The sequence below is a fragment of the Antechinus flavipes genome, chromosome 1 (assembly GCF_016432865.1).
Source record: "Antechinus flavipes isolate AdamAnt ecotype Samford, QLD, Australia chromosome 1, AdamAnt_v2, whole genome shotgun sequence".
NCBI lineage: Eukaryota > Metazoa > Chordata > Mammalia > Dasyuromorphia > Dasyuridae > Antechinus > Antechinus flavipes.
This window is the reverse complement of record NC_067398.1, coordinates 722,759,202-722,782,816: the sequence shown is the minus strand read 5'-3', so window position 1 is coordinate 722,782,816 and position 23,615 is coordinate 722,759,202. Positions and strand designations below refer to the sequence as shown.

The window sequence follows — 23,615 nt, the reverse complement described above, 5'->3', positions numbered from 1 at the left end:
TGAAGAAGACAAGGAGGTGATAAAGTCAGATCCAGGTTTGAATGTATTTGACAGCAGAGTGGAAGATGGACTTTAATGGGAACAGCCTTAAAGCAGGGGCCAGGCAGCTGCTTGTGGCCACAGCCAAGTGTTGGGTGACTAGACCTGCCTCACTGTGGTGTCTGTGTTGGGAGAAAAGGGAGGCCAGACAAAGGACCCTCAGCAGTTGGAGTCCTCTCTGTTCCCACTTCAGTGCTGGGGTCCTTGATGCTTTACAAGGTAACTGTGGCTGAGGCCTCATGACCAGTGGCTATTGTCCCAGGGGGCCCTTCACCAAGCCTCATTTCTCTTTCTAAGAAGAAGCCGGGCCGCTGTTCTAGGGAAACCATGGCAGGGGCTCCCTCTCATCTGCTCTCCACCTGTCAAAGCCTGAAGCCTGAAGGCTCAGCTAAATCTCTCCCCTGGGTCACAATCGGAAGTGGGTAAAATCCAGGTTCTGGGGTCAGAAGATCAGGGTGCAAGACCTATTTCTATCATGTAATCTAGATCTCCTCCCAGGAGAGCCATAGAACAAGAGACAAAGATAGAGATGAGACAGAGAGACAGAAACAGAGAAATACAGATAGAGACAGATAGAAAGAGAGACAATGAGAGAGAGAGAGACAGAGACAGAGAGAGAGACAGAGACAGAGAGAGAGATAAAGACAGAGAGACCGAGACAGAGACAGAGACAGACAGCGATGGAGAATAACAGGCATAGATGTAGAGGCAGAAACAGGAAGAAAGAAAAAAGTGTGCAACAGGAAGAAGCAGAGAGAACCTACTGGCAGGGGATCCTGGCAGCTTGGGCTGTGCCAGAAGCCTGAGCAGAGGATGAAGCTGGGGCTGAGCTGGAGGGGGGAGGTTTTTGTCCCAATTCCTCACTGAATATAGCACAGTGGTAGCCACCTGTCTGACATTAGTAATCGGCCTCGTCCTCAGGCTGGATGTTGCTGATGGACAAGTAGCGATTGGCCCCAGAGCTGGAGCCCGAGAAGCGGTCGGGGACCCCCTCGCCCTTGCCTGCACTTCCATCGCCCTTCACATACATGAGGTACCGAGGGGCCTTTCCCGGGCTCTGCTGGTACCAATGAATATAGTAGTTGCTGTACTGACTGCTGAGGGTGCAGGAGAGTCTGGCTGGGGCTCCCAGGGACGCAGACATGGAGGGAGCCTGAGTCAGCACAGGCTGGGAGAAGGAACCTGGAAACACAGACAGACATTAACGTCCCAGCACAGGAGGGAGGGGGGAGGTGCTGGGAGACCCTCACAGGAGGCCCCGGGACAGGGGGGAGGGAGCAGGACAAGCAGGGTCAGCCCTGACCTGAGCAGCAGGTGAGCAGGAGGAGGCAGACGAGAGGCCAGGCCATGGTGCAGGGGACCCCGAGAGCTCTGCCCCCCAGAGAGAACCAGCTGGGTCCGGGCTCTGCCAGGCCCCTCTTATCCTCTCCCTGGGAGCCTGGGATGGGGCTGGGAGGCGGCGGGGGCTGGATGCAAATCTGGGGCATCTTAAGCAGCCCCGGGCCCTAAATCTGGGGTCATAGGTCCCACGGGAAAGTGTTTTTCAGGGAAAAGGATGGAGCCCAGCTGAGATGTCACATGAAGGCTCCCAGGGGGTCAGAGCAGCCACAGCCAGCGGGGCTTATCACTGAGATGCCCAGGCTCCTCCTGTCCCCTTTGCTTTCCATAGCCAGTCCTACATTGCCCCCTAGTGGCTGCAGGCTCTCTTCCCCCCTTCCTTCCCCTCCCCCCCCCCCACCCCCCCAAGTCATTCCAGCCTGGAAAGCAAACCTCAGAGACTCCACAGCCAGGAGACCCTTTCTTGTTGCTCCCCAGTCCCACAAGGGGGAGTCTGTGCACAGGACAAGGGAGGGAGGGGCAGGGGAGGGCCGCCTGGGGGCGTCACAGTGAGCTTGTAATAGTCATTGTAAATCCTGGCTCATTTTCAGACAGAGGTTTGCTTCTCCAGTCACACGGGCTCCCGTGAGGACATCTAGTGGTTGGGTAAAGCACCAGCACTTTTAACAGCTTATAAGCAGTGACCCCCAGGTTGGAGAACAGACCTGAGACCTCAAAGGGGCTTTGGATGTGGCCGAGTCAGGGCCTGTGTCCCCCCTCACTGTCATATGTGAGCCCTACATCTGTACTAGTCTCTGCACAGCTCTAGTGATCATCCTGTGAAAGTCATTGGCTATTTTCTTCTGGCTGATCCAACAATTTCAGCATCTTTTTTTTTTAGTCTCATTTTTTGTTCAAATGTTTATTACAGTGCCACATGGTAGGTTTTAATAAATGCTTTTACTTATTTTTCCTTCTTTTTTTTTAAATAAAGCTTTTTATTTTCAAAACATATGCAGAGATTATTTGACAACATAGACCCTTGCATAACCTTGTGTTTCAGATTTTCTCCTCCTTCCTCCCACCCCCTCCTCTAGATGGCAAGCAATCCAATATATTTTAAACATATTAAAATATATGTTAATTCCAATATGTATAAACATATTTATACAATTCTCTTCTGCACAAGAAAAATGAGATCAAAAAAGAAAGTAAATGAATAAGAAAACAAAAAGGAAGCAAACCACAAAAAAAATGAAAATGTCATGTTGTGGTCCATGCTCAGTTCCCACCGTTCTCTCTCTGGCTGTAGATGGCTCTCGTCATCACAAGATCATTGGAACTGGCATCAATCATCGTATTGTTAGAAAGAGTTTCTTTCATCAGAATTGATTTTTGTATAATTTTGATTTTGCTTTGTACTGTAATGTTCTGGTTAGTTTTCTGGAGATCTCTGGACCAGCCTTCATTTCAGCAGAGTAATCACCATGACAATAGTCAGAGATAAAGAACAATTTCTTTATTATCTCTTTCAAAGTCTTGTCTCCTTCCCTGGGGCCCGGGCTAGATTTCTGGAGGTCCTCCTGAATGTGTCTTGGTTTCTGTGGGGGAGGCAGGAGGATGACAACAAAGGCCTCTGTTTTGAAATTCTCCTGAGTCCTGGAAGTCCTCTATCTTCCCCAAGTCTGTGCCAGTCCCCCAGAATCTTGGTTTCAGTGGAGAAGCAAAGGAGGAGAGCCATCATGGTGGTGTGAGATGGAATGAATGTCTCTCCTTGGCTTTGAGACCTTGGGCTCCAGCCTCCAGTCCTCTGTCTTCTCTGAGTCTGTTCCAGTCGGCCTCTAGGTCTGATTCTGGCCTCTTAAATACTCTTTTACAATTAAATCCATTCATCATACTGAGTATAAGTCAATCATTACATCAGTGGGAACTACTTTTTGTTGTAAGATTAATTCAATCATATTGAACTAGAGAACTATGAATCACCATGCTAAACTACATAACCATTGTCTTACTGATTCCATTGAGTTAACACCTTGTAAGAATCCTTGTTTCAGAGTTCTGGCCCATTACATTACAGTGTACAATGATCTCCTGGTTCTGCCCATTTCACTTAACATCAGTTCATGTAAGTCTCTCCAGGCCTCTCTGAAATCATCTTGCTGATCATTTCTTAGAGAAAAATAATATTCCATAAGATTCATATACCATAATTTATTCAGCCATTCTGCAACTGATGGGCATCTGTTGGAATCCTAGTGTTAACTCAACTTGAAACTCAAGCAAGATGTTAGACTCCTACTGTTAACTCAATGGAATTGATACAATGCTTGTGTTCATACCTTTAGAGAGCTCGTATAAGCAAGAAGTATTTAAATACTCATTGGAGTTCACAAGTATGGGAGATTCACAAAGTAAACTTTGTAACTTTGTGAATTCACATCTCCCTTAAAGCTCTCAGGGCCAGAGAACACTCTGGGAAGAAACCCATAATCCTACTCTCTCAGAAGGGATCATATATAAGAAGCAGACAGAGGGCCAGTCAGGTTTTTTTTACTTCAGAACGTTCCCAGGGGTTGGAGAGGAGCACTCTGGGACAGGCACAGAGCATTCTGGGAGACTGCGAGCCAGAAGCCCTCTCTTGAAGGCAAGACAGATTCATTCGATCTTTGTACTGGCTGGAAGCTGAAGGGAGCAGAGGCAAAGGAAAAGCTGCAAGACCTCTCAGAGCCAAGGAAAGCTGAGGCCTCTATTAAACCTACCAGGGCCCAAGGAAGGAGAGAATAAACATTTGCATTTTATCAGCTGGCTGCATTTTGGCTGATTATTACTTTTAACTGAAACTAAGGCTGCCTCCATAAAACCTCCCCAAGAAACCTGCTCTCAAAGAGAACCATTATATTATTTTAAAGAAGAAAAATATCACAGGCATCTATTCACTTTCCAGGTTCTTGCCACTATGATAAGGGCTGCCACAAACATTTTTGGACATATGAGTCACTTTCCTTCCTTTAAGATCTCTTTGGGATATAGAGATAATAGAAATCAATAACTTTTTGACCATAGTTCCAAATTGCCCTCCAAAATGGCTGCATTAGTTCACAACCCCACCAACAAAGTATTAGAAATCCACCAGTTGTATCACATCCCTTCTAACATTTGTCCTTGTCTTTGCCTGTCATCTTAGCCAATCTGAGAGGTGTATAGTCATGTCTCAGAGTGTCTTAATTTGTATTTCTCTGATCAATAGTGATTTAGAGCATTTTCTCATATGATGAGAAATAGTTTGAATTTCCTCATCTGAAATTTGGTCAAATGTTTTGACCATTTATTAATTGGAGAATGGCTTGAATTCTTATAAATTTGAGTCAATTCCCTATATATTTTAGAAATAAGGCCTTTTCAGAACCCTTAAATCTAAAAAGGATTTCCCAATTTATTGCTTCTCTTCTGATCTTTTCTGCATTAGGTGTTTTTGTTTTTGTTTTTGTTTTTGTTTTTTGGTACAAAAACTTTTCAACTTAATATAATCAAAATTATCTATCTGGTGTTCAGTTGTGAGTTCCCATTCTTCCTTCTTCACAGATCTGAGAGGTAAACTATCCTATGTTTCTCTAATTTGTTTATAATATCACTCCTTATGTCTAAATCATGAACCCAGTTAGATCTTATCTTGGTATGCTGTGTAAAGTGTGGGTTAAGCCCTAATTTCTTCCATACTACATTCCAAATTTCCCAGCAGGTTTTGTCAAAAAGTGAGTTCTTATCCAAAAGCTGGGGTATTTTCATTTGTTAGACACTAGATTGCAATCGTTATTGTCTATTTTGTCCTATGATCCTAACCTATTCCAATGATTGACTACTCTATTTCTTAGCCAGTACCAAATGTTTTGATTATGGTTGCTTCATAATATAGTTTTAAATCTGGCACAGATAGGCCACCTTCATTAGCATTATTATTCATTAATTCCCTTTGAACAAGATAAGGTGAGATCTTTCAAGACAGTTGTGAAAATCAAGTAAGGCTTCATCTATTTCAAAGTTTGAGTAGGCCTGAAGGAATTTAAGCATTAAGTCAAGGGCATACTTAAAGTGTTTCCTCCCTGCTATTCTCCTAAGGGCATACTTAAAGTCTCCTCCCTTCTATCTTCTTAAGGACAATAAAGTCTCCTCCCTGTTATTCCCCCTAAGGGCATACTTAAGCCCCCTTCTTGTTATCCTCCCTATTTCAGCCAAATATGGGCAATTATGTACTTATTGGTCAAGTTCAATTTCTTGGGTAGTTCAAGCGTTTAGAATGTAAGATCCTCAGCCAATAAGGATGAAGGTCAGTAGTGGGAGGGGGAATTTGTGTTAGGGATTAAAAGTGTCGACCCTGCCCCCTACAGTGCTTCCTCCCTTCGATGGTCTGCTTGATGGGTGGGAGGCCCAATTCTCATGAGAACGTATAATAAACTTTGCTTTGCTTCTACAGATCTATCCAGTCTTTTTCTTAATGGTTTCTAACCCACACAGTCTTGGGGGCTCGTCCAGGATCACACTACTTGTGGTGAGTAGGTGAGCCCCTGGGGTCTGGCGGGGTGGCACCCTGCCCTGATTTAGGCAGCCCGCCAACGTCCAGGACTTCTCCTTACTCTCCAAGGTAAAGTGGGCCCGAAGTGGAGAAACTCAGAGCAAAGCAAAGGGAGAAACTCCGCGGTAAAAGGTAGAAATCCCGATCGGTCGGTGGAGAACAATTGGTGGATTGACAAATTGTCAAGCAATTTGCTGCGCAGCAAGCAAGAGAGCAAAGAAAGAGAGGTAAGCCCTCTGTGAGGCCTGGAGTCTTAAACTCTGGGTCTCTGGACAGGATCAGATAAGCCCCCTGTGAGGCCCTGGAGTCATAAACTCTGGAGGGGTCTCTGGACAGGAGTCTGTGAGGCCTGGAGTTTTAAACTTTGCGTCTCTGGACAGGATAGCCTTGGCTAGGCCTTCTAGGATTACTGGAGTCAATTGGTGACAATTGGCATGTTTGGGTATTTTGGAATTTAGATTCTGTCTAAATTCAATGGGTGTGGCCCAGTCCCAGCCAGCCCTCGAGGAGAGAAATGAGAAAAATGATCAGAAAATACCTGTAGATAGTCCCTTGGGAGATAAATTAAGTAATTGGAACAAACTGTCAAAATATATAAGGAAAAAGCAAGGAAAAAGAAAAAGATGAAAAGGAATTGTTGTTTTGTCTGGGGTGACAAAGATATTGGGGAAGGCACTATTGAAGACTGGGGTGCCAAAGCCTGAATTTGTACCTGAAAGAGAAGGAAGGGATTTAATTCCTTTAGCCCCTCCAAGGGCCGTGGAGCCAGGAGGAGAACTTAGGTCTATTTTGAATTCTCTCTTCTCACAAGAGGAGAGGGGACTGATTAGAAGTGCAGCTATGACGGAGTGGGACAGGAGAAACCCTCCAGCTGCAGGAGTAGTTTCAGCTGACCAGAAATACCAATAGCAGATCCCAATTGGGATCACAATCACCCTATACATCGGGGAAGTATATGGGATCGAGATGGTGGCTTCTTTCCTTTCCCTCCCACATGTCCTGACCTGCAGTAGGGCCATGTGGGACCAAGGGAAAGAAACTGCTATCTGGTGAAATTCATTATTTTAAATATGATGGCGAAAGTGGTTTTTCATTATTGGGAATTTAAAGCCATGTTTGGGATTTTAAGTTAAAATATAGGTTATTAAAACAAAATGCTGGTAATTTACCTTAGGGGAGGTTGGGGTTGTATCTCCCTACTTAGATGGTGTGTTTTCTAGAGGTATTGGGTAATTTGTAACTGAGTTATGCCTTAAAAGTTGTCATCTCTATTGGGCAATTATAAGTTTTATGAAATTTGGTTCAGTTATTTGAGAATCTTGAAGTTTAAAAAATTTTTTTTTCTTTGACTTAAAGACAAGAGACAAGAAAGATTGATTTGCAAAAGCAATCAATACTTTAAATGGAGCATCTAGTATTGGTTTAGGAGTGTTTAACATATGTCGGAGAAGGTTTAAGCAAATAAGCTTTGGAAGGAGAGAGATGGGACAGGAAGAGGTGGTCACAGGAGAGAAAAAGAGAGGAAAATAGCTCTCCAGAAATGGGGAAGAAAAAGGCAAATTCCCTAGTGAATCTGCCATTTGCCATGGGAAAAGGAGATATATCCCATGAGGTTGGGGTCTATCTTCAGCTGGCAGATTGGTTCTGGGGAAATGGCACCCTAAAAAAAGTTAATTGTGATAAGTTAGTGTTGGGAAGCATGGTGCAGTGGGGGAAGGGTGGCCACATGGAGAGGGACCTTGTCAGGTGATCTAATCCCCCTTTCCCATTAAGTATGGCGGCTACAATACCCTGCTGGTTCTACTGTTTAAAGGAACAGCTTACATTTATATGGTGTTAATAACTGAATGTTTTATTTTTATTTTTCAAGTCTGCTCTAAGAAGTTTGTTAGAACTGTAAGTTATCTGAAAGTGATTTATTTCTACTAAGATTCCATTTGTCTAAAGCAAATTATTTAATGCTTATTTACGTGCATGGTAGTCTCCTTGTTTAAGGAAGATGATAAAAAAATCTAGAGCATGATTTTAATTTCATCTGATAATTTGATTGGGTTATTTCCAAAAAAAAATTTTTTAGAAGAGAGTATCAATGTTAAACCTGAAAGATTTAAAAGTTTCTTTTATGTGGAAGCAGGATTCACAACATGCGGTTTAGAATTTTTTTCTTTGTATTTGAGTATTTTAAAGGCAAATGATCTGTGTAATGTTAAATTTAGAACTATCTACTTAGAAAAGAAAGATAGCTGTATATGCTGTAAACCCTTTACTGTGATTCTTGAGAACTAGATTCATCTGAAGCCCTTGATTAATGACAATTGCTGTAAAAGATAAAAAAAAATTCTTTGGGACTGCAGCTAATATTTGCTGGGAGTTTTGAATTAAGGTGTGACTACATAGGTTGTAAGTGGAATGATTAAAACTTAAGGACAGTTACCTGAAGTAAAACTGCCTTGAATAGATAATTTTAATTTGCGGCCAGAGTTTGGTTGCTGCTATTAATCTTTTAACCTTTTTACTTCCTGGGGCTAGAGTTTCTTTTTCTAAAGGTTTACTTTGCCCAAGTACTTGGGGCCACTCCCACCTTGCCTTTTGAGAAAGCTGGGAATCTCATCACCCTGATTAGGCTAAGGTTTAGGCCTAGAGCCTTTTACATTGTATGTTGATGGAGGGCAGGGCTATCTCTGAAACCCCAATCCTAGGCCCCTGACTTACTTATCAAAGATCTATATTGTCATCAGATGCATTTTTCATGTTTTGCATGATCATGGGCGGGGCTATATGGGAAGAGAACATTTGACACCCACACAACTCCCCATTACATATGAGGAGAAAATGAAATGAAGGGGAATTCATTCTAGGTGAAGGGAAGGAGGCTTATAGGATCAGCTGCCCATGTTGCATTGCTGACCCTTTGCTCCTGACCAGTGGCTTTCCTTTCTAAAGTATTAGATCCGGTAGCCAAAGGATGGATGACCTGTGTACAAGCAGTAGTTGCTACCATTCTCTTGGTAGAAGAGAGTAGGAAGCTCACCTTTGGAGGCAGTGTTATAGTAAGTGTCCCACACCAAGTAAGAACTCTATTAAATCAGAGGGCTGGGAAATAGCTCACAGATTTCAGAATGTTGATAATCTTAATCTTGCCTCCTGTCCCCTGGAACAGAACCACCCCTGCAGAGGAATATTGTTGTTTAGAGTTAATTGATTTTCTAATGAAAGTAAGAGGATTTACAAGAATCACCAATACCTGGGGGAGTAAATTGGTCTATAGATGGATCCTTTAGAGTGGTAGATGGGAAAAGGAAAAGTGGGTTTGCTATTGTGGACTTCCACTGTTACCAGGGGCAGCCTACCCGCCCATTGGTTGGCTCAAATTTGTGAATTGTTTGCCTTAGAGTTATTGAGGGACTAAGATGGGAATATATATACTGATTCGAAATATGCTTGGGGTGTGGTGCATGGATTTGGAAGGATTTGGGAGGAAAGAGGATTTGTAAATAGTAAAGGTGAAGAACTGGTCCATTATACACTAGTTAGAGAGGTACTGGAAAACATTCTGGCCCCTAGGAATGTGGCAGGAATACATATAAAGGGACATCAGATGGGAAGCTCTTTGGAGGCAAGGGGAAATAGATTAGCAGATGAGGAGGCCAAGGGAGCTGGAGACCAGGAGATTTCTCATATGATGGCTCTGATACCGGTACTTCCCCCGAGTCTACCCTTTCCCAGTTTTACCAGAAGGAAAAAGAGAAGGCCTTGACTCTCGGAGCAGTTGGGGACTCGGAAGGACAATGGCTCTTACCTGATGGCAGAGAGGTACTGACCAAAGCAAGTATGAGGCAGGTCCTTCAGCAACTGCACCAGGGCAGTCTCTGGGATGTCCAAAACCTGGGTGATGCTGTGCTGACAAGGGTTGTTTCCTCTGGCCTATATATAATGGACCGACAGCTGTCTCATTTGTCAAAGGACTAACAAGGCCGCTCAACGCCAGATCCCAAAAGGGGGACGAGCTCTGGGAATCAGACCATTCTAAAGCATCCGTGGACTTCACTGAGCTGCCACCAGTGGGTTGCCTCAATTACTTGCTGGTCATAGTGGACTATCTGACCTCATGGGTGGAGGCATTCCCCTCAGCCCGAGCAACTGCCTCGACAGTAAAGTCTTATTAGAACAGATTATTCCCAGATATGGAATAGTGGGGAGGATAGACTCGGATCAGGGAACACATGTTTCTGCCCAGGTGTTGCAGAATGTGATTGGGGCCTTAGAAATCACGTGGGATCTCCACACCCCTTGGCATCCTCCCTCTTCTGGGAAAGTAGAAAGGATGAATCAGGAAATAAAATGGCAACTGACTAACTTATGTTTAGAGACCCAACTATCTTGGACTAAATGTCTGTGGTCAGAATCAGAACCAAGCCACGTAGAGATATTGGACTTTCACCTTATGAATTATTGTATGGTCATCCTCTCTAGGCTTGTCCTATGGGAAACTGGGACCCTATCTTAGAGACAAAGGATTTATTTCTTAAGAGATGTTAAATCATTGCTAAGACATTTACAAGGACTTCAACAAAAGGGTTAATAGCTCAGACTCCTCTAGGTTTCCCTGTTCACAGAATTCAGGTGGAGATTGGGTGTTGATCTCTTCCTGGAAGGAGGAGTAGCTGACTCTGTGCTGGGACGGACTCTGACGGACCCTACCAGATAATACTGACCTCTCAGACACTGCAATTCGCACCCAGGAACAAGGCTGGACACACCACACCAGAACAAAAGCACCTGTGGTGCCACTTTATCCGAGTGGACAGTTGAAGATGGGGAGACCTCAAATTACATTTGAGGAGGGGACCTCCACTGAATGGGAACCAAATTCTGAATCCAGTGCATTGTAACTGTATGACTTTTCTTACATTAATTACTTTGGGAATTAATTTGGGAAACTCTCATGGGGCTTTTCCTGAGTTTTGGGTCTGCCTATTTCCTCATGATAGCCATAGAAACCAGACCTTTATCTTCCAGAGATGAGAACCAGCTCCTCCTGCTCATGCAGAATATAGGGAGAACTTTTAACTTATCAATTGTTGGATCTGTGGTGGATCCCAACGACTGAGCTAATGACCATGGGAACCTATACCCTTAAGCCCAGCCTGGATCCTTAGTAACTGATCCCAGATTCATAATGGGACTGATTTCTGGAACTTAAAAGAGAAATATCAGTGGCCATTGACAGAAGATAGGATTTGTTAAATAGGGCAAAGTTTGAAGCTGAGAAATAGTGAATGTGAGTGGACTTAACTCTGGACAAGGTAAAAGACTTTTTCTTTTCTTATCTTGTAGTGGACACTGCAGTTGTTGACACTGCAGTCGTTTGGAGCTCTTGGGAGGCTCTGGCACAATTCCTGAGGAATTGCTGCGGATTGACAGAGGACTTCCTTTGCCTGCTCTGTCTCTAAGAGACATGAGGGAGGCTGCAAAAATTTGGAAAACTTAAATTTTTACCTGTCTAGACATCAATGGGGTTGGTACCATGTCACCCCAGGGACACCTGGGAAACATCGGACTCTGTTTCCCACATTTTGGAATACCTCTAACCTAATAGGTCAATGGCCAGTTGCCAATTGTAAGAGGAAGGATCAGTGTTTATGGAAATGTCAGTATGTCACCTTTGTAGGGGAAGGTCCCCTAGAGACAAGAGACCAGCAATATTGTCCTTTTACAAGGAATAGTTCAGACATATTTTCGAAGGAACAACCTGTTCTAATGGGTCATTATTGTGGCTTAACTGCTGATACTCACCTACCTCTTAATTGGACAGGGTTTTGCTATATTGGACTAATAAGGCCAATATTTTTCTTTCTTCCTGAATAGGCAAACCAACATTTAGGGATTCAGTTGTACAATGATTTGGGAAGAGAGAAATGGGATTTACATACCTCCATTACTCAGACTGGAGATGCAAATGATTGGGGTGACACCTGGCCTCCAGAAAGAATAGTTAAAGAGTATGAGCCAGCCACTTGGGCTCAAGATGGAAGTTGGGGATATAGAACCCCAATGTATATGTTGAACAGGATAATTAAGCTTCAAGCAATTGTAGAGATTATCACCAATCAGACTGCTGAGGCACTAGATCTTTTGGCTGACCAAGCTACTCAAACAAGAGAGGTTGTTTTACAACAGCCTTGTGCTGAATTATTTGTTAGCTGAGGAAGCGGAAGTTTGTGTGAAACTAAATTTGTTTATTTTGTTGTATAAAGATGTTGAAAAGATCTCAGTGTATAAATAAGAGGAGGGACTGAATGAGATAAGGTGAGATCTTTCAGGAAAGTTGTGAAAATCGAGTAAGGCTTCATCTATTTCAAAGTTTGAGTAGGCTTGAAGGACTTTAAGTATTAAGTCAAGGGCACACTTAAAGTCTCCCTGCTATCTTAAGGACATACTTAAAGTCTCCTCCCTGCTTTCCCCTCCCTGTTATCCCCCTAAGGGTATACTTAAGTCCCCTTCTTGTAATTCTCCCTATTTCAGCCAAATATGGACAACTATGTACTTATTGGTCAAGTTCAATTTCTTGGGTAGTTCGAGGGTTTAGAATGTAAGATTCTCAGCCAATAAGGATGAGGGTCAGTGGTGGGAGGGGGAATGTGCGTTAGGGATTAAAAGCGTCCACCCTGCCCCCTATGCTGCTTTCTCCCTTCCATCCACTGCTCAATGGGTGGCACAGCCAATTCTCCCAAGAACATATAATAAACTTTGCTTTGCTTCTAGAGATCTATCCAGTCTTTTTATTAATGGTCTCTGACCCACACATCTTGAAATTCTTGACCTTTTGTTTTTCCAGGTAAATTTTGTTCTCTTTTCTAGGTCAGTAAAATAATTTCTTGGGAGTTTGATAGGCATGGCACTAAATAAGGAGATTAATTTAGGTAGTATTGTCATTTTTATTCTATTCGCTTGGCCTACCCAGGAACACATGATATTTTTCCAACTGATTAGGTCTGAAGCTGCCGGAACACGGCTTCCATGGCTCCCACAGCTTCCCCGCCGAAGTTGCGATTTCAGGCATTAAGCAGTGCGAGGTTGTATACAGCGTCAATTTCAAAGGAAGCAGAGGAGCCACGGTACAAAGGATTCTTAGAATCTCGCTCTCGGGGTCGGGAAGATCAGCTTCCAAAGCACCAGCTAAGCCCTCCAGTTGCTCTGCAAGGAGAAAGTACCCTTTTCTCCTACTCTGAATGTTAGAGATTCTACCCGATTTTGGATTTCAGGCGATAACAAGGTCCTCTTCCTTTTGGGGAATTGTTCGTTGTTCTCATCACTACGCCACCGCCACCACTACACGCTGTCTGCTGCCGCGCCCCCACATCCTCGGCTCCCGGCCCCAGTCTCTGCAGCTGCCGCCGATGCCGGAAAATCCGCACTATTCACTTCACAACGTCTGGAAAAATCAGAACACGAGGTTCTGCAAAAGTGACTGTAGAGAAATGCAGGCTGACAGGCCAACCACCACAGGGAAGGGAGATGGGGTGAATGTCTCCCCCAAACTAGGGCTTCTCTCGTCCTCTGTCTTCTCCAAGTCTAAACCAGTCTCTCCCAAAGTGTAGGAAGGAGGAGAAACAGCAGGAGCCTGATCAAAGATGGAACGCCTCTCTCCCAGCCCTTGTTGGCTATTATATGCTCTATTATCATTACATCATCGTAGGTAGGAAACCTGTAGAATAGCTGTCAATCTTGTAGAACTAAGCACATGTACTGACCTAGAGAACCCACATGCTAAACCAGACAGCCACTGTCTCATCAATTCCGCCGAGTTAACACCTTGTTTAAATCAATCATCCTGCCCCTTACAGGTATACACATGGTAACTGGAACCACTTAATGCTAAGGACCACGGACACAAGGAAAGACTTCCCCTTTGGGGCAGCACATAGGCTAATAAACACTGATTAAATGCCTACGATGTCCCAGAGACTGTGCTCAGTGCAAGGAAACAGAAAGAAGCAAGACAGTTCTGGTCCTCAAGGAGCTGCAGTCTAATAGTCGGAGACTCAGGGTTTGTCCTGTTCCGAGACCGCAAGGCAGTGAGGTTTTTAATGTATTCCCAATCCTGGCCGGATTTAAAGAGCAGCACAAGCTGTAATGAGCACCTTCCGGGGCCTCCCATTATCTCCAAAGAGCTGCAGGCAGAGGTGAGCAACAGGGAGCCAGAGGCGAGCTCTGTCAGACCTGAGACGCTCCCAAACTCCAGGCAATCAAGTCAATGAACCTTTATTAATCACCTGTAATGTACCAGCGTAATGCTGAAGAAACTGAGCAAGACAAGGGATTAGAGACCAATTCAATAGTTTATTAAATGCAGAGAAATACTGGGACCAATGGATCCATGGTTGATCCCAGGGCTAGACCAGACTATCATCTCAAAGAGTCCAGCCCCGAGTATTGGGACAGCAAGCTTTTTATAGGATAACAAGAACAATGACATGGTTGGGGAGGCACCTAGATGGGGATAACCTAATGGGGGGGGGGAGGTTACTGATGTTCTAATGACATCTAGAATGGATAAACCTTTATCTTGTCAACCATTAAGAAGGAATGTCTATAAAACCTTTATCTCAAACATTAAGAGGGGAAGGTTATAACCTGAGGCAGAAAAACCACATCGGACAATTGGAGAAACTGGGTCACGACATTAAAAGGGAACTTTGGCACAAGAGCAGGTGAAGGTGAAAGAGAATACGCGAGGTGGCTTCAAGCTCACCATTAAAGAAACCCAACAGCCGGGACCTTGGCAAGCGGAGGGAGGAGAAACGGAAGCCGCGTCGGCTTTTATTTCCTCGGTTCCCGGATCACTGCGGGCAGAGACGGCGGCCGCGACATTTAAGGAGGAAAGCCGGGGGGATCGGGGCAGCGTCCTAGAAAGCAGAGACGGGGTCTTTCCCACCAGCGTATGATCGAAGAGAAGGTTCCCCAGTAGTGAGAGCGAGCGCGGACGTTGGAGGACAATGGCGGAGAGCTGAGGGCTGGATGTGGGGCTGAAGAAAACTTCCCAAATCCCCGGGACTGAGCCACCCTTGCGGTTTGCGTCACTGCGCACGCGTGGCCTCGGCTCCCGCTGTCAGCCTCGGTCAGAAGGAGGGGCCCCTGGCTTCAGTCGTGACCGTGCGCAGGCGCAACTCCGGCTCCGGCTGTAGCAGCGGTAGCAGAGTGAGGGCAGGTAAGTCTCAGAGCTGACAGTGCGCACGCGCGTGGGCACTGCTGAGCCCGGGCCCTTGACCCTGTGTGTGGCCACGGTTTCTCTCCCGCGCGTGTGCGCACAGTGCATGTGGATAAGCTCCTGAGTCTGTGCCAGTAACAAGCGTTTGTTAGGTGCCCGTGCGTGTGTGTTGCCCCCCCCCCATGTCCCGCAGCCTCCCCTCCCCCCTCGGCTCTGGCCAGCGCCCCTTTCAGCAGCCCCTCCCCCATTGCGGCGGGACCCACGCTGCCTCCTCTCCCTGCCCTCTCTCCCCTCCCCCGCGGGGCGTCCTGTTGTTGCTCCGGCTTTCGTCTCCTGCCCCGGGGTCCCCGCCCCCAATCCTTCCCTGGTCACTTCTGCCCCCTCTGTACAGCCCGGAAGCCCTCTCCTGGCCGCGCCCAGCCCGTCTCTCCTCCCTCCAAGAAGCCTCTTCTAGGGTCATTGCTGGGCTTGGTGAAAAGGGGGAGACCGCGCGCCTCGGGGTCCCGGCAGAAGGAAGGGCCGGAGGCCAGGGTGACGTCAGCCCCTTAGGGGAAGGAGCTGAGCCACGCTGGGACTCCCCGCTGTCCTGCGGCTGCCCCCTCCCCCCAGGCCGCTCCCTGCCCCTCCCTGGGGAGGTTTGGGCTGCAAGGAGCCCGGGGCCCTGGGGATGCGGCTCCTCCTGGGCTCTGAGGCCCCGGTGGGAGGTCAGGTGGTTGGCAGTTGCTGGCAGCCCTGGCCGTGCTTTGAGACCTCCCTCCCCAAGGGACACTGGGGGGATGACTTGTGGCCCGGCTCAGGCAGGGGTTTGACTTGCCGGCCCCCTGGGAGCTGGTTGTTAGTGATCATTGGGAAAGAGAAGGATCTGTTCCCTCAGAACACTTGGGGTTTTCCAACTTGACTTAGCCCAGGTGGATGTTCCAAGCGCGGGAGCCAGCCCGAAGCTGGAGGCACCAGACATTTCTCCTACTTGTGTCTGTGGCCATTGGTAGGGGGCCTCAGGGAGCGGGGGACTCTGGGGAAGCCAGAGGGAAGCTGCTGACAAGGTCTGCTTTGGCTCCCCACCTCCCTCTGGTGTTGTCACCTTTCCTGAGAAGGCAAGGAGGGAGTGACCACCTGTGTTCTATTTGCACATCAATGCAGGGGCTTATACTTCCCCTAGGGACTAACTCAGGGGGCTGTGGGATGCACCATAGTTAGCACTTGTCCAGTGTGCTGGGGGATGTAATCATGCTGAGGTATTTAAGGGCTGGGAAGACTTCATCTTGGACCATCCTGGTGGCTCTCCTGCCTCCTTCTCTCCTCCACTAAGACCGAGGCTGGTCCCGAGATCCTCCAGAGAGCTAGTCCGGACACCACCTTTTGGCACCCGACGTGGGCCTCTGGAAAGCGTAGAATATTTTGTCTCCCCAATTTGGGGCTCTAGAAAGCACACTCTATTTAGCCCCCAAGTGAGGCCTTAGACGTGGGGTTCTGGACATTAAGCCCTATTCTCAGCAGCTCAACTGACAGGAGTGTCAATTTCAGTGGAGAAGTCCCCAAGACCTGTGAAGACTCTGATCATCCCCAGGCAGCAGATGGAGCCCATGGAGGGTGTGACGTCTGGCTTTCCCATGGCCCCCATTCAGGAACCAGTGACCTTCCAGGACGTGGCCGTGGACTTCACCTGGGAGGAGTGGATGGTCCTGGAGCCTGCCCAGAGGGCCCTGCACAGGAGCGTGATGCTGGAGAACTACCAGAACCTGGTCTCTGTGGGGATTCCTGTTTCCAGACTGGATCTGATGTCTGTGTTGGAGAAGCACAAAGGAACCTCGAGTCCTAAGAGCAGAGACTCCAGTGGGTCTCATCAAGATGTACTTACTGATCATCAGAGAACTCACCCTGGAGAGGAGCCATTTATGTGTAAGGAATGTGGGAAAGGTTTTATGCAGAGGAACAATCTCACTAGTCATCAGAGAATTCACACTGGAGAGAGACCCTTTGAATGTAATGAATGCGGAAAAGCCTTCAGCTACAGAGAAAACCTGATTCGTCATCAAAAAATTCATAATGGAGAAAAACCCTTTGTATGTAATGAATGTGAAAAAGCCTTCAGCCAGAGACAACACCTCATTCGTCATCAAAAAATTCATAATGGAGAAAAACCCTTTGTATGTAATGAATGTGAAAAAGCCTTCAGCCAGAGACAACACCTCATTCGTCATCAAAGAATTCATACGGGAGAAAAACCCTTTGAATGTAAGGAATGTGGAAAAGCCTTCAGTGAGCGAGGATACCTTACTATACATCAGAGAACTCACACTGGAGAGAAACCCTTTGAATGTAACGAGTGTGGAAAAGCCTTCAATGATATACGATACCTTACTGTACATCAGAGGACTCACACTGGACAGAAACCCTTTGAATGTAAGGAAGGTGGAAAAGCCTTCAGGGAACAAGGATGCTTTACTGTACATCAGAGGACTCACACTGGGGAGAAACCATTTGAATGTAATGAATGCGGAAAAGTCTTCAGCTACAGAGAAAACCTGATTCGTCATCAAAAAATTCATACTGGAGAAAAATCCTTTGAATGTAAGGAATGTGGAAAAGCCTTCAGCCAGAGACAACACCTTATTCGTCATCAAAAAATTCATAATGGAGAAAAACCCTTTGAATGTAAGGAATGTGGAAAAGCCTTCAGCCAAAGACAACACCTCATTCGTCATCAAAAAATTCATACGGGAGAAAAACCCTTTGAATGTAAGGAATGTGGAAAAGCCTTCAGTGAGCGAGGATACCTTACTATACATCAGAGAACTCACACTGGAGAGAAACCCTTTGAATGTAATGAGTGTGGAAAAGCCTTCAGTGATCTAGGATACCTTACTGTACATCAGAGGACTCACACTGGACAGAAACCCTTTGAATGTAAGGAATGTAGAAAAGCCTTCAGCCAGAGACCACAACTCATTCGTCATCAAAAAATTCATACTGGAGAGAAACCCTTTAAATGTAAGGAATGTGGAAAAGCCTTCATCCAGAGACAACATCTCATTCGTCATCAAAAAATTCATACTGGAGAGAAACCCTTTGAATGTAAGGAATGTGGAAAAACCTTCAGTGATCGAGGATACCTTACTATACATCAGAGAACTCACACTGGAGAGAAACCCTTTAAATGTAATGAGTGTGGAAAAGCCTTCAGCTGTCAAGGATACCTTACTGTACATCAGAGAACTCACACTGGTGAGAAACCATTTGTGTGTAAGGAATGTGGGAAAGGTTTTATTCGGAGGATTGATCTCACTGTTCATCAGAGAGTTCATCCTGGAGAAAAACCCTTTCCATGTAATGAATGTGGAAAAGCCTTCAGTGATCTAGGATACCTTACTGTACATCAGAGAACTCACACTGAAGAGAAAATCTTTGTATGTAATGAGTGTACAAAAGCCTTCCACCATAGAGGAGGCCTTATTGTACATTAGCGAACTAACCTCGGATAGAAACCTTTTGTATGTAATGAGTGTGGGAAAGACTTTAGTAGGAACTCTAGCCTTATTACTCATCAGAAAATTCATACTAAAGAGAAACAGAATTTGTCGAAATAGAGAGATTTCAGAGAGGAACCACCCCTTCACTGTCACCAGAGAATTCATATGATTCTGGTAACTCAGTAAGAAAAAAATCTATTCTTCCTAAAATAATTCATTGTGGCTCTTTTTGGTTAACATGCCTCCTGTACTTCTCAACCTGGGCCCTTTTCATCCCCTCCTAATCCAACACATGAAAAAACTGACATTGTATGTATTGTTTCACACTGAGTCCACCATACTTGTAAAGAAGAGAGGATGAAATAACATTGTCTTCCCTCAGAATTTGATTTGGTTTTTATAAGTTCTTTAGTCTGATTTCTAATGTATTAGTATATTTCAAAAATGCAGTAGATGTATCTAATGTATTGATATATTTAATAAATGATATTTTCTTCATTCTTTGTATTTTATTAGTATATGTCTTTTGAGCAATAATTTATCCTTTTGGTGCCTGCTTTAGCTGTATGCCAACAATTTTGGAATATTGACTCACTTTTACCATTGTCTTTGAAGCTGTTCCTGTTTCTGCAATCTGTCCCTTGACTGACATATTTAACATTTCACTATTTCAGTTTCCATTTAAAACTAACTTTTGTGGTGCTGTCTGACTTGATTATTATTTAACTTATATTATCATCTGTGAAGGAAGGGATTAGCATTTATCATATACATATATATTTAATTTTCTTTTTAAAAAAAAGGCAATTCCTTGGACAGTAAGGAAATCAAAGCAGACAATTCTTGAATAAATACTTCAGACTACTCATTGGAAGGGCAAAAAGTGAAATTGAATCTCATATATTTTGCCCAATGAAAAGAAAGGACTCATTGGAAAAGAACTGATACTGGGGGAGAGTGAAGGGAAAAGGAGAATTGGAATGGCAGAAGACAAGATGAACATTTAGTGTCACACTAACAACAAATATGAGTTTGCATAGTCTGCAAAAGGTGGTCAAAGCTAGAAGGACCTGGTGTGCTACAATCCATGCACTCCTCAAGAGTGTTACATGACTGAACAAACAAGAAAAGCATGTCAGGCAGGTACTGTGCTAAGGATGGGGCAGATACAAGTGGAATGGAGTCAAAAAAAAAGGAACAAGACAATATCTGCCCTCAAGGAGCTTCCAATCTAATTAGGGAAGAAACAAATAATATGCAATAAACCTGGAAGGGTAAACAGGAAGCAAACTGATAGGCTTAAAATGTTAAGGTAAGTCTATTTCTTCATCAATTTTTTGGGACCCAGATTGTTCAGGATGTTTCATCAGAGATTGAGAAATGGGCAGCTATCTGAATGTTTTTAAATAAAAGTGTGAAAAATGGATTAGGGGAATGGGATGAAAGTTGGGGGAAAACAGGAAGCCATGAGTTCAATAAGGAGATTTTTACAGTATATTACAAGGAAGACATAATTAGGGGCTGAATGATTGTGAATCTGAATGGAGAGAGGGAATTGGATGCAAGACATAGCATGAACATATTTTTATATTTAATTTACTATTTAACTGAATAAATTTATGAAGGGCTGAGTAGATTTGAAAATGATTCAATAGTTTTGAACCCAGCAGACTATAAGAATAGTTGTGTCTATAAAACAGTTTGGAGAAAACTTAAGTTTGGAGAATGAATGAATCTGAGGGAGTGAGGAGATAATATGCTCCATTTTGGTCATGTTCACTTTGAGGTGTCTATGGGGCATCCAGTTGGAGATATGCAGTGGCAACTGATATGGAATTAAGAGCTTAGGAGAAAAGACACTAGGAATCTCTTCTAGGAGAGTAGAAATATCTCTTTTTGATTGTTTAAAAAACAACGGCTAATCATTGCCTTGTGACAAACAAAAGAACAAACACTAGGGTGCTGAAGATTGAACAAAGGAAATTTTTAGTGATGATATTGCCCCTTTTCATCCAAGATCATATTAACATCATTTTCAAAAGAAAGCCAGATAAAGCTGTAAGATCTCAGCTTCTTCAGACTATAAAACATCCACTAAAAATGTTTTGGGAGGGATTGTTGACTTCCAATGGCCTTGAAAGTCTTGCCACCCATCAATGAGAATGCTGAACCCTGATTAAATATATTTCTATAGCAAGAAATAAAAATGTTTCAAAACCACAGAAATAGGAATGAAATATCACAACACAATGCATACCATTTAACACAAGCTTCATGAATTTATCTAAGAGGTAGAGATAAACATGCATCACTAACCTGGGGCCTCACCTAAATTAATGTCATTGAAAACCTATAAGGAATAACCCATGCTACCTTGAGAAAAATGAAGTACCCATCAAAAGTGTATTTGTTATCGAATATATTTTTTTTCTTGATGATGAATTAAAGTAAATGTATCAAATCTTGTAAATTCAATGCCAAATCATGTAAATCAAGTGATTGCAGAAAATGGGGCATGTTGCCTACTAAAAGCTCTTTAATGATGAAAGAAGTTGTCACTTTTATTGTGTGAGTCAATCAAACAAATCGTGACATTGTTTCAGTTCATTCAAGTGCCACGGCATTGCTTCCTGACATAATTCATTGGGGTCCGATTAGCTTTCTTAGAGGCCTATCTCTTTCCTTGGTTCCAAGAGCTTGAGCTCTTGTGGCCATTCCTTTGTCTTCTCTGCCTCTGCCAGCTTCTTGAGGTCCTCTTGAATGTGCCTTGATTTCTGTGGGGGAGGCAGGAGGACCCTTTTATTATAAAGCCAATCTTTGCCATCATATGTTATATATACTATGTTACAGAAATGCTTATTTTACCCCAATAATAAAACATAAAATAATTTTTTTTTCAAAAATTTAAAAGAAAGGAAGATTTGGGAGCTGTGATCAATTCAATGATCAACCATCATTACAGAAGACTAATGATGAAACATACTTCTGACCTTTGTAAACAAAGAACTGACAGATTCAGAGTGCTAATTGAAACATTTTTTTTTTTCCCATGGGTAATACTTGAATTTATTTTGCTTGACTCTCCATCTTTACAAAAGGGATCATTTTTCTTTCTTCATGGAAATGAAATTATATTTTTTATGGAAAAATAATTAATTAACCCCCCCCCCAAATAGTACCCAGTATACAAGATCATCATAGTCCTAATTCTGGATTTTGTGCTCCTATTAATGGACCCTAAGATCATATTAGCTATTGGCAGCTGCTTTCTTATACTATTGATTCATTTTGAGTTTGTGATCGACTAAAATAGATTTTTTTTTTTGACAATTCTCAAGCCATAATTCTCCCATCTAATAATTACACAGTATTTTGAAGTCATTTTATTCCTATTACATTTCATGTTGTAGCATTTTGCCCATTGTTCTAACTTGTAAAGATCTTTAAGCTTCTGTCTGTGTCTTCCAATGTGTTGCCCATTCTTTCCAATAAATTATCAGCAAATTTGGAATGCATGAGGTAGTTGCCACTTTTTAACTTATAGTCAAATGATGGACAAAATGAGAGGGGGGAAGACAGAGAGAGAGAGAGAGAGAGAGAGAGAGAGACAGAGAGAGAGAGAGAGAGAGAGAGAGAGAGATGGAGAAAAAGAAAGAGAGAGATTATACATGGAATGGGAGGAAAGGATAAACATATGGACATATATTCATATGTTCAAATGTGCCTTCAGACACCATGTAGGTTTTGCTATTTTTAATTTCTAGTAGCAACTCAGACCTTTTTGGTTCTTATGAACCTCCTCCTTGAAAGTATTGTTTTCTTAACTTATCTGTAGAGCAAAGTTATGTGAGGTATAAAGAATAAAAAGTCTGACCTGGTGTTAAAATATTCCTTCTATTTCCATTGCTCTCTATGTACTACAGAACAACAGAGACACATCAGACCACTGTTGAATAGGTTAGCAGATGTTTTAACTATATTATTTAAAGTTGCAGAGACCAGCCAATGGCTCCATTCATAGATATCAAAATTCCCTCTCTATCTACACTGATTCCCTAATTCTCCCTACCCTCACTTGCTCCCCTTCTTTCAATTTCAGTGAAACCAAAGATGGTTTGAAATGCACATTTGAATCTCATTTGAATTAGCAAACACCTTTAAGTGAGGGGTTAGGGTGGATTATTATCTTCCATTTTATAGATGGCAAAACTGAGGCTCAGAGTAAAGAAATGACTTGTTGAATAAAGTTACTTGTGGCTCAGAAATCAAGTCACTTGAGTTAGTTTTCTTTTCTTTTCTTTTCTTTTTTTAAATTTGTAACTTTAATACTCAGGCAGAAAACTGAGTGGTACAGAAGTGAATGATTGGGACCTAGATTGGTAATGGCAGATCTAAAACACAAAAGTCTCATTCTCAAATATAATTGCCTAACAGAGCCACTTAATACAGATTGATTCAGTTGGATTGTTTGTCATTTCTCCCAAATCTCCAAAACATTTTCCTGTAATATTGACTTTCTTCTACCTGCCTGTCCCATGGCTTCCGAAGTACAGTACTGTCTACTCCAACCTCCTTGGCAGCCTAATCTGTTTCTTTTCATGAATTCTCCAGAGAAGCTGGGATAGGCACTGCCTCTTTTTAGTCAATCAACTAAAGGCCATTTGTTAAGGGCTATGTATTAGGCTAAGTGATGGGAGTTGCAGAGAAAGGCAAAAGACAATCTGTACTTTCATATTGCTCATAGATAATATTGCAGCTATAGACAGCATATTTTGGAGATTATCCCCAGAGGGAAGGCTTTAGCTTTCATGGGAAAGGATTCTAGCAGAAGGTGGTCCTCTATCTGAGATTTGAAAGAAGCCAGGGAGGGGGAGATGAGGTGGAAGAGATTTTCAGGCATAACAGACAACCAATGGAAATAGCCAATGGATTTGGAAGATGGAGTTCCTGTATAGGGAACTGCAAGGAGGTCAGTATTACTGGATGTATGTGGAGTGTAAGTTAT

The 23,615-nt window shown here is 43.6% G+C and overlaps 1 protein-coding gene, 1 long non-coding RNA gene and 1 gene segment (V, D, J or C); 1 reads left to right on the top strand and 2 right to left on the bottom strand.

The window, feature by feature from the left end:
- Positions 1–908: 908 nt before the first annotated feature.
- LOC127543797 (immunoglobulin lambda variable 4-60-like) lies at positions 909–1,541 on the bottom strand. The segment is given in 2 exon segments: positions 909–1,221; positions 1,343–1,541. Coding segments are annotated over 2 exon segments (468 nt in total).
- Positions 1,542–12,847: 11,306 nt separating this feature from the next.
- On the bottom strand, positions 12,848–14,776 carry LOC127546304 (uncharacterized). Its single transcript, XR_007950028.1, has 2 exons — positions 14,685–14,776; positions 12,848–13,364 (listed from the first exon to the last, which is right to left on the bottom strand). It is a non-coding gene; the product is annotated as an uncharacterized LOC127546304 (long non-coding RNA).
- A 289-nt stretch (positions 14,777–15,065) lies between these two features.
- Positions 15,066–23,615, top strand: part of LOC127559865 (zinc finger protein OZF-like) — a 78,203-nt gene continuing 69,653 nt past the window's right edge. Inside the window, exon 1 of the mRNA XM_051994366.1 lies at positions 15,066–15,140. The gene's annotated coding sequence lies outside the window, so the exon portion shown is untranslated. The remainder of the gene's footprint in view (positions 15,141–23,615) is intronic.